At 30.6% G+C, this 14,521-nt stretch overlaps 1 protein-coding gene across 1 annotated transcript; it reads right to left on the bottom strand.

Moving 5' to 3' along the window:
• Positions 1-607: 607 nt before the first annotated feature.
• On the bottom strand, positions 608-3,352 carry LOC129312720 (NADPH-dependent aldo-keto reductase, chloroplastic). The gene is made up of 5 exons (XM_054955402.1): positions 3,206-3,352; positions 2,426-2,601; positions 2,066-2,309; positions 1,134-1,313; positions 608-1,004 (listed from the first exon to the last, which is right to left on the bottom strand). Exons 1-5 carry the CDS (start codon positions 3,323-3,325, stop codon positions 777-779), a joined length of 948 nt encoding a protein of 315 aa, XP_054811377.1. The 5' UTR covers positions 3,326-3,352; the 3' UTR covers positions 608-776.
• Positions 3,353-14,521: the final 11,169 nt, after the last annotated feature.

Raw genomic sequence — 14,521 nt, 5'->3', positions numbered from 1 at the left:
AACACGCCTCAGGATGCATCATAGTTTCTTTTCCTTTGTTAAGGGCTTCTCTTTGGTGTATTAACTCCTTCTATGCTCAGCATGCTCTTCTTAATATTGCCTTACAAATCAATAGCATTAATGAGCAACATTTTCTCTAACAGCATTCTCAAGTCTTAATCTTGGACATAACCATTTACTCCATCAATTCCTAGTTGTTCAGGAAGATTTCTTTTACTCTATTTAGTTTCTCTCCTTCATCATTTTGTAATGTTTTAGCTTAGTGACATTTTCTTGTACATTATGTTTCTTACTTTTGTGTTAATATATATAATATATATATAGAGAGAGAGAGAGAGCATCACATGCATGTGCAGAGGGAAGAAGGGGGCGAGGAAGAGTTTACAAGTTCATGCTTGTTGGGCAGTGTGAACCCTTCATTCATGTTAATTAAGTGGACCTTATGCATCACACAGAAATTGAAAAATAAGTTACACCATTCACAATAATTGTCATGCCCCAAATATAGGAGTGGCTGATAAGATATTGGCTCAATCTCCATTAGACCAGCATTTTCTCGTCACATCTATTCCAAAATTAATAAAAATATAGTCAAAAATACCTTACCATAAATTTTATTTTTTACCAAAATTTCTGGATTATTACAATAATGAAGCTTACCATGGAGGTAAAAAAAGCTCACTATGAATTTTATATTTGATATTGATTTAATAACAACAAAGATACACTTGCAATGCATGCGTTCCATAATTGAGTTATAATGACCATGTAGATCTTCAAATTTCATCATCCCATAGCTCTTGGATAGTCCTATAAGGACTTGTGGTTTGATTAACAAGGAACTCTCCTCTCATGATCTTCTTTTCTTCCATTTTCTCAATCTCAAAGATATCTTCTTCGTCCAAATTCAGATCAAATGATGCCATATTCTCCTTCATCCTTTCTTCATTGAAGCTCTTCACTATCATACTTGAACCCTTTGACAATCCCCATCTTAATGCAACCTAAAAAAAACTTACATTAAATTATACTCTCTCTTTGGTTCAATTTATAAAGCAGAGAGAAAATAAATTTTTTAATCCTATTTACAAGACAGATTATTAAATTTTTATTATAAATTTTTGCTTTTATACCTGCGCCGGGGTTGAGCTGCACTTGAAAGCAATGGATTGTATGGTTGGGTGATCCACAATAGCCATTGATCCCCACGCATTTCCTGGTCCCCCAAGTGGTGAATATGCACTTACGTGGATTCTGTGGGCCCCACATGTCTCCCTCAGTTTTCCTTGCCTCCACATGGGATGCATTTCCACCTGATTATTTATAATAAACAAATTCCTCAGGGAGAATCAAATCCTCTGTGTGTATGTGTGTGTTATATGACAGTGTCAAGAAAGAATTCAAACAAAAAATCCCACACCTTAGCAGTTATTAATAGTGCGACTTATATTAAAGTTAATTGAAAATGATAGTTAGGTCTGAAAATATCAAATTAATGACAATTAGTTCCAATAAAATTAAAAAAGAAATAGGTTGTCAATATACAGTTACATAAACAAGAATTCATGCTAGGATCTAAGAGTTATATTTAAAATTTAAATAATTTATTTTGCAATTGAAATTCCTAAATTTTTATTTGTTTAAATTAATATTTCAAATTATTTCTTAAAAAATCTGGTCAACGATCTAATTTTCATTAATTCAATATTTAAGAATTAACCATCATTCTCCCTAAACTTTATTCAATTAATACATAATCATGTGTTTAATGAAATTAAAAAGTGAGAAGTGTAATGTTTGTATATACTATTCTAGCCCTTAATATAACACGAAGTTAATAAGCTTCAAACTTACTAAAAAATGTTAGTTATAACTTCGAAATTGTAAAAGAAAAAAGAAATCCGATTTTACCCCTCTTTGTTGTTTAGGAATTCAAAACAACAAATAAATAAGGGATAAAATTGAAAAACATTAATCACTCTAACTTTATCTTATGTTTAGAATTTAAAAAACTTTTAAGCTTCGTCTTATTAAGGAGTGGAAACAATACGTAATATTAAGCTACCTGGTTAACAGCGGGAGGTATAGAAGCAAAATCCAAAAGCGACTCAATCTTGCTGCTAGAGAAATTGCTGACTCCAATGCACCTACACAACCCCATTTCAAGGCATTTTTGCATGCCAATCCAAGTAGCCTCCAGATCCAATTTGTCAAAATCTTCTTCATTGGGCACTGCATTGTTTACCCGTGGCTTCAACTTCACTGGCCAGTGCACTAAGTACAAGTCCAAATACTCCATCCCCACATTCCTACAACAGTTTTAATTTGTTTTTACGTTTAAGTTTTATAATTTGAGATCAAAATTAAATATTCTTATTCACGTAAAATGGTATGATTTATACTTGGTATGGTTCAGTAAGTGTACCTTAGGGTTTGCTTCAATGCAGAAACAGGATCATGATGATCACTTCCCCACAGTTTGGATGTCAAGAAAATGTCTTCTCTTTCAATTCTTCCTTCTTTGATTTCTTTGTTCAATGCATTTCCCACTGCTTCCTCTGAACCATATATCTTTGCTGTATCAAAATGCCTATAACCCACCTGCATTGAACTCAACCATTAACAATTAACCCATGAGGAAAAATTAATGTGAAATGACTGAAACTGGAACACAATCATGTAAATTAAGGTGTGTGAGTGTTATGACCACAAGTCCAAAAGGAGCCCCCCATCCTCACTTCATAGAACTTCATGACTTGGTCTTCCACCAGTTAGAATTGTAGATGGCCCTTTTTGTGATATCAGTGTCTTAGTGAAAGACACAATGTTTTGAGCATAAGTCCAAAGGGAAAGTCAATCTCAAAAACTTAAACTGTTGAGTGGAAGAGCTACTTGCACTTATAAAGTTAATTTATCTTGTAAGGCTCTTCGATGTGTGACTGCTCAAAGTTCAAAAAAGGAGACTAGCTAATAAGCTTTGGGGTCACCAATAAATACTAAAATGGAAAGTCTTCTTGAAAACCAAAGCAAAATTAAAGAGTTCAAATCTCGATCATATATCTTCAAAAGTAAAAGATCTGAGTTCTAATCACACTCAACAAAACTATCAGAAAAATGATGAAAGAATAAGAGTGCTGGGTAGTAATTAACGAGCAATATATATAATGACAAATATGAAACAGTATATTTGTATAGCTATAAATACCTTTAGGGCATTGAGGATGGCAAGTTCTGTAGTCATCCTATCATTTGGGTATGAGTAAGTTCCAAATCCCATAAGAGGCATTGCAATGCCACAGTTCAAACGAACTTTATTACTCTTCATTCTCTCCCTCCTTTCTTCTCTCTCTGATCTTTCTTGTATAACCCAACAGTGCAGATATATGGCTCTCTATCTTCACCTATGTGTATATATATAGACATTAACTAGAAGTCAATATATATTATATTTATCTACTTTTGTTTATGTACTTTGGGGTTCTTAGGAGCTCAAAGAATATATCAGTAATCAATTCAACGATACAAAACAAGAAACGTGAAAGGTCAACTGAATTAAAAATTGTTAAGGAAAACTTCAAATCGAAGCGCGTAAATGATCTTCCTTGTCTCTAGGGATTTTTATGATATGGCACAAACCAACATCCAAATATACAACTATCTTCAGCATTTACTTCTCTTGGAGGATTTCTGTGTCCGTGCATATATATATATATATATATAATCTATAATGAAATTGTATTCTAACTTCTAATTAAGGTGTGCAATTTTAATGTTAAAGTCGGTCAATGAGCTGGCAATTGCAAAGTTTAGATTATCCTTGGATTGGCAAATGCTAACCCAAATCAATCCGATCTTTCATGGAAACCATTAATATCTATAATTCATTTGAAGAGAAATTAAGAAAAAAAGATGAGTAATAATCATATGTAGATTAGATTATACTCTCTCTAGTCCTTAATATAAGAGAAATCAAATTTGAAAATTTTTTTGTCCTTATTATAAGGAAAAGTTAGAATAATTAATATTTTTTATCCTAATTTTACCCCTTGTTTATTTATTATAGTTTAAATTCCTAGATGACAATTTATTATGGTTATTAACTATAAAAGAGAGTAAAATTGAAAAGTTATTGTTATTTTTTACAATTTTAATGTTATAACTAATATTTCTTAACAAGCACAAAGTTAGTTACCTTAGATTAAATAAAGAACAAAATGATATGTTTAAAAAGTGAAAGTATATATGATGAAATTAATTAAAAAGGGCACTCCTTTGGTTCTATTTATAGAATAGAGGCAGAAGATTAATTTTGATTCTATTTATGGATCATTTCACTAGTTTCTATGTTCATATTTATTTTTTAGTTGCCCTTATTAAATCCTAGAAAAATGTATTAAAAATAATTCTTTTATCCTTATTAGAAGTAGAAGTGAAAATTAATTAAAATTTAAGATATAATTAACGAGATTTAAGATTTTTTTTATTTCAATAAAGCATACAGGAAGTAACTTATTAATAAAATTGTAAGAAGTATAATGATGGATGTGTGATCTTTTCCTTGAAATTTTTATAAATGTATGACTCTATAGCTTTGATGGGGAAAATGATGCCATTGATTTCAAACATAATTAACATTGTTAAATGAGTTTAATTAGTTGAGTCAAATAATAAATTACTCCTTGACATTTAGCATTGTCAATAACACAGAATATTTTGGTCATGTGATAAATTAAAGTCCATGCTTTTTTAATAGAATGGAACTTTTTAAAATGTATTGTACCCCCTTGCTTGATTTGGTGAAATCTTTTTATATTTTGACGTTATTAGAAAGTCATGAAAGTACATTAGGATTCAAGATATTGCAACTTCAAGCAAGCTCATATGTTGTAGAACTGTTTTAGTGACAACTAGTCAAAATAGAGATCTTTTACTTATATAATTATTAATACATGATTTCATATATATATATATATATATATTAGAAATCGATTTGGACCATAGGCTCTTAAAACTACAAAAGCTATATAAAAATATTAAAACAAAAGGTGATTGAATTTTTTAGATTGATGTTGATAAAAATGATTGATCAGTTTTGGACCTCATTTTTCCTGTAAGAATTTGTCAAACACTGAATTTAAATCTAAAAATGAAAAAGTCATTAATTATATACATGACCAAAACATATTTGATGAAGTTTGAGAAATAGATCAAGCCGCGTTGACACTTGACATTAAAGACATTCACTATACTACAACTAACAATGCACACCGCCAGAATCTTGTCATGTGAGTCCAAGGATTTTGTCCTCTACTTATTGAATCTCTTAAAACCATTTATCTCATTTCTTTACTCTCCTTTTTTTCTTAATATTAAAATTCTATTTTATCGATTTCATACTTGATATTGATAAAATGTTCATTTGAGATCCCTGGATAAAATAAAGAAGGGTAATAAAAAAATTAGCCCCAAATTAAATTATAAGTCTAGGAACATTTGAGATCCTGAACTTACTTTTAGTGCAATATTTTTTTAACTTTTAAAAATAGTGCAATTTGGCCTTTGTCATTAACAAAAGTTAACTTTAATCATTAGCTAACTAAGAAAAAGTAAAAAAATCTGAAAAATTACATACAAAGACCTAAAAAATTACAAAAAAAAAAAAGAGCCAAGCAAATTTTATTGGACTTTTGTTTTGTAATTTTTGATATCATTTTCTGTCATTTTTTATCAACAAATGGTCAAAATCAACAATTGTTAATAATAGGGGCCATATTGCATCATTTTCAAAAGTTAAAAGGGAATATTATACCGAAAATGAGTTTAGGATTTCAGAAACTTTTAAACTTATATTAAGGGCCAATTTTCCCTTTTATTCAATAAAAATAAATTACATCTATAAAAAAATCAAAATATTCAAATTATAAAAATATCCGTTATAATTTTAGCGGGCATTCCTGCATATATCTCTTTCGCCAAATAAGAACATTCCTATATATGTTAAAACTAAAGGGAAGTTTAGTTAGAATGTTTGTAAAATTTAATATTTATACTTTTTTTTCTTCAAAAATATAAAATTAATATGTTTATGTAATTGTAATGAGATTTAAAACATGAAAGGAAGATATATATAATTAATTTGAAGAATAATATACCATAGGTAAGAATTATCTAATAGTTTTTGCTCCGCAAACATAATTAAGTATTTACTATATATCAAGGTTTTGTAACTAAAAGCCATCAATTATGAATAAATTTTAAAAATGAATCCAAAAATACTGAACTTTAGAAAATTAGGGGAAAAAGTTATTAAACACTAATTTATTTTGACAAATACTTCAAACTAGCTTGTATATAAAGTATAGTTCCTTTGTTAAAAAAAGTAAGACATTTTTTAAAGGGTTAGATTAAACATTTAAAATATTTTTAGTGTTTCAAGATTTAATATATTTTTTAAAAGTGTTCTTAATAAATAGATCACTTTATATTTATTTTAAAGTAACATATCCTCTTAAATAGGAGTGAATATAAAAAGATGGTGTTAGTTTAAAGATAACTAATTACTTCATGAGATATGATATTTGATTAAAAATATTTTATATTTTTAAATAGAGAAAGTATACAACTTGCTAATGTCAAAAGGGGGGAATATATACACCCACACGCACATACATACACCATCCGTCAAAAGAGGGATTTATAGGCATGCAGCCATTGACCATTAATTTAAAAAATCATAATTACATTGCAATAATCGTGTGATTGAGCAATACATTACAATTGAAATTTTCTTAATAGCTTAGTTGATTAATAGATTAAATTAATACCGAAAATTTAAAATAAAATATTACAACAGAAAGCAATATCAGAGCCTTGACATTGACCTTAAAATAGAGGCAAATCTTTGTGGACAGCCATTTGCAAACTCAAATCTTCATAGTAATTGCATCGTATGATCTGTTTTTGATGTTAGAGACAAGTGGCACCGATCTAGACAAAGTCGTTCATATTTATTTATTTATTTAATAGTTTAATATTTTGACTTTAGACAATTTTTTTTGGGGCCAAAGACTTAATGACGAGTTTGAATTATGCATACAATCAAAAGATGTGGGATTGAAGTTCCTTCTTTTAAGTTGATGAGGAAAAAATGTTGTTTCTTTTAAAGAAATATACAGAATGGATTGAATCAGGGTTTGACTTTATTTTTCTATTAAAAATTGTAAGTTGTATAATATTTGAATGCTTATGAAATAATTTGGAGGCTTCATATTATAAAAGAAACTAGCTATAAATGTTCTTGATTGAGTCCGTGAACCGTCCGAATAGTTTGAACCAAAAAGAAAAAGAACCGTCCCAATGGAATACCATAAAGTCATAGATTTCCCAGATTCATGTCACGTGAATTAGATTTTTTGGCTTTGTTTTTCCTGTGTTGCTCCTCCAAAGATCTGCCACTGATATAATCTAAGGAGATTGGGTCGCATTTAAAGCCCTCAAAATAAAGATATTTTGCAGAGAAGGTCCAATAAATTCTGATACTTGTTTGAGAGCCCTCGCATAATCAGCTACTACCTGAGTCAGTATTTTCTTCTTCGAGAAGCAAGAACTCCGATAATGCAACAGATAATTAGCATTTAGCGACCGAATAACATAGAAAAAGAAAACTGCAGTGAAGTGAAAAACTACCTGGTTTTCTTATCCTATCGTTGACTGCTGATTATCAGTTACATTATCGGAGTTTTTGTTTCTCGAAGAAGAGAAGAAGAAAATGCAGAGCCAGGAGCTAATTATGCGAGGGGTAACTTGGTCATTTCGGTGATAAATATAATTACAAATGAGGTCATTGGGCTTGCAGAAAAATATTAAAATCTATTGGGCCTTCTCTAAAATATCTTATTTTGAGGCCTTTGAATGTGATTCTCCCTATAATCTATTTGCTTAGAGGGTCATAATAACTTTAAAATTTAACTTATGTTTGAAGCATACATAGATGAGAAATTTATACAAACTGCTCATATTCCAATCACAGTTTGATCTTCTTGTCACCTTGGCTTCGTTCTGCTTGCTTTGAGCAAAAGTATTTAAAAAAGGGGGGAAATTACACAGAGGTCTTATAGAAAGATTTAATTACCAAGAGGTTCCATGAAATGCACAAAATATCCCCAAATCTCAAATCATGCTCATTTACACCTTGACAAAAGGCATTTACAACTAAGCAACAACTTATTATTACAAGTTGTTATTTTTCTATGTGCTTTAGTCAGTCTAGTGTGTGGACCAAACCATAAATAAGCCTATAATTCTGGTCAACAGTACAAGGTTGGACAAAATAATAAGCAAGTTACAAGTCTTGCATATAGTTATATGTTGCATATATAATTGTCATAAATGATGGCCTGTAAATTGTTATGCTCGTAATGGAATAATGATGATGAAAATATGTTTGCTGATAGGGTTATTTGTGCATGGTTGTTTGTATATATATGGTAGAATCTTGGGTTTCTGAGATATTAGTTCTGACCCCTTCCTATATTATTTTTAGATGAGTCTAACAAAGCAAAGGGGAGGTGCTTGGAAGCTTAAGGCTTAGCTTGAATAAGCCCTGAGACCATTTATTTAGTTCAAAAATAACGTTATTTGTCAGTTTAGGGTTCACTTTATTATTGAGATTTATTATGTTATAATTTTTTTCATAATCTTATTATTTTATAAATTTAATTGTTTTGTTATGATACTATGTCGGGTTGTTGATTTGAAAATAAATGATTGAGTAATTAATTGGAGTCATGGCACGTGTGTCTATTAGTTTGGTTAGTCTCAAATTTTGTGAAATCAAATAATTATTCTCTAGCTCTTTTTTTTTTATCTATCATGATAAACTCTTTTCTACTATGATAAGATGTATTTATTACTTCTAAATGTTAAGATCAAATATTTATAACCTTGGTAACTTTTTAATTAGTTCAATCTTTTTTTCTACCAAGGTTTGTTTTCAATGACCTGATTTATTAAGGAAAAATCTTCATAACTATGGTAGTTCTAAAATTTATTTAACTCCTTTCTACCATGATCATTTTTTTAAATAAAATTTAGAAAATTGGTTTTACACTTTTATACCATGGTAATTTTTAATTGGTTTAAACATTTATGTTGCCATGGTATTTGGTTAAGTTTCTAGTTAGTAAGGTTAGGGTGGTACATTTACTACCCCTCTAATGCATCACATAATTTTTGCGTCACTAAGTTTTTCACAAATGACATTTTTTTAAACTTTTTTTGCCATTACATGCAAAAAAAAAAATTGTACTTTTGGTAATGGATATGATGCATTTTGTAGAGTACTTTACAGAACATTTGTCTTCTTATCTTATCATTGTAAGAAGATATAATACTTATGCCTCCTTTGGAACAACGAAACTGATTTTTTAAGAAGTGGAAGTGGAAGCAGGCTAGAATCATCAATATATATTAACAAATCTTGAAGAAGGATTTTGATTGGTTAACATTAATTTAATCAACCTTAATATATTTTAAATTTGTTTTTTTATGTCATTTTTAATTTATCATCACGGGAGCATTAAACTTTTATTAAAAGCAAGTCTTTTCCTCTCCTTAGCAATGAGTTTGAAGAAGTCGAGATGCAAAAAAAAAAAAAAAACAGTCTTGTCACTGTCGACTAGGTCTGATTGTATTGATAGAAATGTCGGTCATCAATCGATTAGGGAAGGAGAAGGGCCACAACCCTGAATTAATTTGGGAATCTCAGCATCGTCATCGTTATCTTGCTGGCGACGATCAAGTCAATGGCGCCATCAACCTCGACAATGGACGAATAAAGGGAACTCCTCTTTCCACACTCCTTAACCCCCCATTTTTTACCATCACAATACTATGCCTTGCAATTTTTTCTATTGCTTCTTAACCAACTTTCAATTCCCAATCATGATTTGCAGATCTGCTTGGGCCAGAGAATCTATGGAAGGAGTTCAACAAGATCAATAAGGAAGACTCTAATCTTAAGCATGTTAGCATTTTAGTTTCTATTTTCACTTCTACTTTCTGAAGTTCTGCTACGGGACTCTTCAAATTTAGTGCTTAGGTTTTGTAGTTAGGAAATGACGAACAATCAAAAGTTCCCATTTCAAAGTTCATATTGATTTTGTATGCCCTCATTCTGTTTCTGTTGAGTGTTAGATTTTTCCTTAGTATCAAAAAATAAATAAATAAATAAAGCTCACATTGATTTGTTTTCCCCTACGGTTTCTGTTTGGCGTCACCTAAATTCATAAACCCATCTTCAGTCCTTCTTAATTTTCGAAACCCTCGTCATGACCGAAACAATTTCATCTTTCGATCTAACTTTCAGCGATGTATCATTCGAGTTCGCCCCAAATTGCCCAGACTCAGAAATGTCTCTTTATGAGCAGTTCAGAGAGCAAATAATTAGCAAATACTGAGATTGGAAAAGCTAGACAATGCAAATCTCTCCCTCGAGTTCAAGTTCCGAACAACGACAAGGTATACCGGTCTTTCATTCATTTCTTACAGCACTGATTCATCATTTCTTATAGCAATTTGAATCTTAAGTTGTCTATAAACTAATTTCTGTGATGATAAGTGAATTTCAGTTCTTTGATGGTTATCCCTCAGATAGAGCTGAACACATGGCTGTGACAGAATGAACTTGGGCTTCGTAGTAATTAATTTTGAACTGAAGGGGAAAGAAGGTTTATGCCCTTTGACACCCAAAGAAGCTGCTCTATCATTGACAGCACCAAGTATAGATCACAATGCTGCTGATTATCTTGTATCTCTAGAGAGTGGTATATTCGTTCCAACTTATCGTGGGAACATGGCTCAAGTCATGGAAGGCCATTGCAGGTGTTGATAACAAAGATATTAGTTTCTCTTCATGGTATGTTATGATTCATCCTCATTGAGAAAGGGGACATGATAATTCTAGATATATAATGATGATAACGGATAGATACGAGGTGAGTGAAATTAATTTTAAATTTAATCAAATGTTTACGTGGGTGGCAGCGAAAACAAATCATGGATATAATATAATAAAATAACCGAATCATAATATTTATTATTAAAACATGGATATAATAAAATATTATTATAAATATTATATAATAATGATGATTCTTTGTTTCTTGGTAAACTTCTTTAGATTTATTTTGCTGATTCTTTTTCTTTTACCGGTGGCAGTACAGAAGAATAATAGATATGATATAAAGGGAAATGGGCATATCCACGTATGAATATAAATATTTATTTTGTAATTTCACTGAATTTTAAGTATATGTATTTGTAAACTCTGTTTATGTAGCTTTTACTGTAATTATTTATATCTTGCTATCTCACAACAAAAAATTGGTCCTTCAAGTTGATTACAGTGTTCAAAACACACACTAAACTGCTACATTCTTTTCGTGTATAGGTAAGGGCAATGAAACATGATGAGATTCAGTGTATTCGGGTTCATGATATCCAAGAGGCAGTGTATGAATTGATAGCAAATGATGAATTGGCATGCTACGCAAGCCAAGAAACTGGAGCTAAGGCAAGTCCTTTTTGTTGCTTTGAATAGCTATAAATCTAGAAGATCATCATCATGAGTAATCTTGCCTTGACTATATAATCTCAATCATTTCAAATGTTGGGAAGGATTAAATTCTAAGGATTTAAATTATTGGTTATCTCATTGGAACTTGAAAAATTGTTTTTCTAACATTCCTCTGTTAAATGCATAACTGATTGATTTTTCAATCAAAAGACTCATTATAATGCCTCTTGAGAAACTAAAGCATTCAAAATTAATTCCCTTGGAAGTCACATTTTCTAATATTTCATGTGTCAATTATCAATTTAATTAAATTATATTTAATGATGCAGTGAGAATTATTTTTCTCTTATTCCAAACCCCTAATAAATTACAATATGCTTCTTATTGCTTGCATTCACTTATAAAAGGCCCAGATTTTAATACTTTGCATTCTTTCCTTCCAAACATAACTATTCTTCTTTTTAATTCTTTCTCATCTGATTGTGTACTTGAATCATCTGAGGCAAAGATGGAATTCAATGAGTATGACTTTCTTCAAGACATCAATGACTTCATGGAGACATGGTGTATTGTTGTCAGAGTCTTGAGAAAATGGCATATAAGCCAGAAAAATCCCCCTTACCATATCTGGAACATTTCATTCTTGCTCATTGACGAGAAGGTATGCATTTAGACAATTCTTCTGATTATGTTATGTTTCACTGTAGGAAAAGAAAGTAAATCCATGATGGATGACATGTTATTTCAATGTTCATAGGGTTCTCAAATTCAAGCTTTCATTCAAAGCAAAAATCTACTCCAACAATTTGAAGAACAACCAGCCGAGGGAAGAGTTTACTTAAGCTTCTTATTCATGATTCTGAATTTAGGCCATTGACATCTACAATAAATGTAGTTTACAAGGAAATTTTTCAAAATATTGTATGATGGAAAAAACAAGACATTTTTATTAAAGTTGAATAAATGTATCCGTATTATGTATTCTTTGCAAAAATAATGCATTGTAAGAAAATGTCATCTAACCAATCTCCTTATTTGATTTTTATTAAAATTTCATTATTTTAGCAACTCAATCATGTATCATGCAATCATCAAAAATTAGACATTTTTAACCTTTACCTGTAACTTTCTATAAGATCAGAAAATAAAGATAAGATATTAACAAATCAAATATCCAAGAAGGAAAATGGTTTATAGAATAACATTTGAAAATATAACAAACTCACATCCATCTTTATCAATGGTATTGATTATGTTCTTTTTTTTTTTCAAATTCCTCAATTCTAACCCGTGCAATGCATGGAAAACCGTCTAGTTGGACTTAAAAAGTGTGTTTGGTGTGTCAGAAAATCAGATGTAATTGGAGTCTTTTTAAATAAAAATAGATTAATTAAATAAAATTAGAATTGAAAGGCTCTTTTGCCCTTTATTAAAAAAGACAAGCAAATCAAAAATTAAAATTAGAGTGATCAAGAAATCCTCATTGGCGAACTCTCCTAAGGCTTTGAATGTCGTGCTCTCCAACATCACTCCTCCGTGCTCTCCAACAGTCATTGATCCTTTATGCTCCGCCATTGCTTCCTAATAGTCATCACTCCTTTGCCATCCCTCTCCTATAGTATTGGTGACAGATATTCATGGTAAGTTTTCTGCAAATCCATAGCTTCTTCTTGTTTGTGCCGCAACGGTATTATTTCAATTAGTCATGTGACGGTGACCAAAACAATATTCCTTCAATTATAACCTTCCCCCCCTCTCTCTCTATGACTCCTTCTCTTCTAGTCAATTCTTTCCAATTCACTCCTCAAATGTCTTCGTAATACAATGGTTTTAGTGGTGTTCCTTATGCCATGATATACAAGATCATGTGAAAGCTTATGCTGCGTTATACTAAGCTACTGAAGCCATTTTAGAGTGGGATTTGTTTGCTAGACCATTAAATCAAAGGAGAGAAGAGTGACTTGTGCAAATTCTAGGATTTTGAATATGTTGTATTAGGACTTAAAAAAAGGTGATTACAAGTTTGTCATATAATTTGTAAAGTGAAATTGGCATGGAGTTGAGCTTTTTTGGTTTGATAATGCTAAGAGTAATTTAACTGCAATATAAACAACTAATATTCATGTTTAGTCAAGAGTGAGACTTTGACATGATCTCTCTTTTTGTTTTTAATACTACAACTGGAAAGGGACAAGCAAAGGTGCACATATGGACTTTTGAGGAGGATGAATTATGCTTATTATAGCTTGAGAAAGAAGGACGTTTAGTGGCTGAGAATGGGTTAAAAACATATTTGTTACATAAATTAGAGAAAATGATGGGTGACGAGTTTCATGGATGTATGGTAAAAGCTATTCCTAACATTATTTCTTGGCTAAAAATAATAAAAAGTGATTTGATGATGATATATGAGATAGTATATAGTCCTATTAACTTGGAATTTAAACAGGATGTTTAGCAAAAATGCATTATTGCAAAAAAGAATATGTAGAATGATTATATTAGGGTGAGTCACTTAAATGAAATTATTATTAATCTTATGTAATTAGTTTATAATTATCTATTTTTATCATTGTATAGGTCCACAAGAAGCTGTAAAGCCTAGTGCAAAATCATTGCCTCACTTTATTAATGCTCTTAACATGTTGTTCAACGACAGCTTAGTAATAAAGAAAGAACTAATGTTTAAAATCAAGTTGTTGAATTTGACCTAAAAAAAATTGAGTTGTTGAAGAGTTTGACATGGTTCATGATCAACTCTTGGAAGCAAATGAATTAAATAATGCAAAGCATCAACAAGCTGATTTGAAGATTATTAGAGATGAGGCATTAGGTGTGGCATTTTCCCATTTTTCAATTGATGCAAAGAAAGAGATGGTGATAAACCTCCTTGGGTAAAGAGAGTTTATGGGGCGTAAACTTTATCTTGCATAGTGGCATAGTTGT

Source organism: Prosopis cineraria, unplaced genomic scaffold (genome assembly GCF_029017545.1).
Source record: "Prosopis cineraria cultivar Desert tree isolate PC_DT_omini unplaced genomic scaffold, ASM2901754v1 PC6, whole genome shotgun sequence".
Taxonomy (NCBI): domain Eukaryota; kingdom Viridiplantae; phylum Streptophyta; class Magnoliopsida; order Fabales; family Fabaceae; genus Prosopis; species Prosopis cineraria.
The sequence above is the reverse complement of the archived record's forward strand: the minus strand, read 5'-3'. Positions and strand labels throughout refer to the sequence as shown.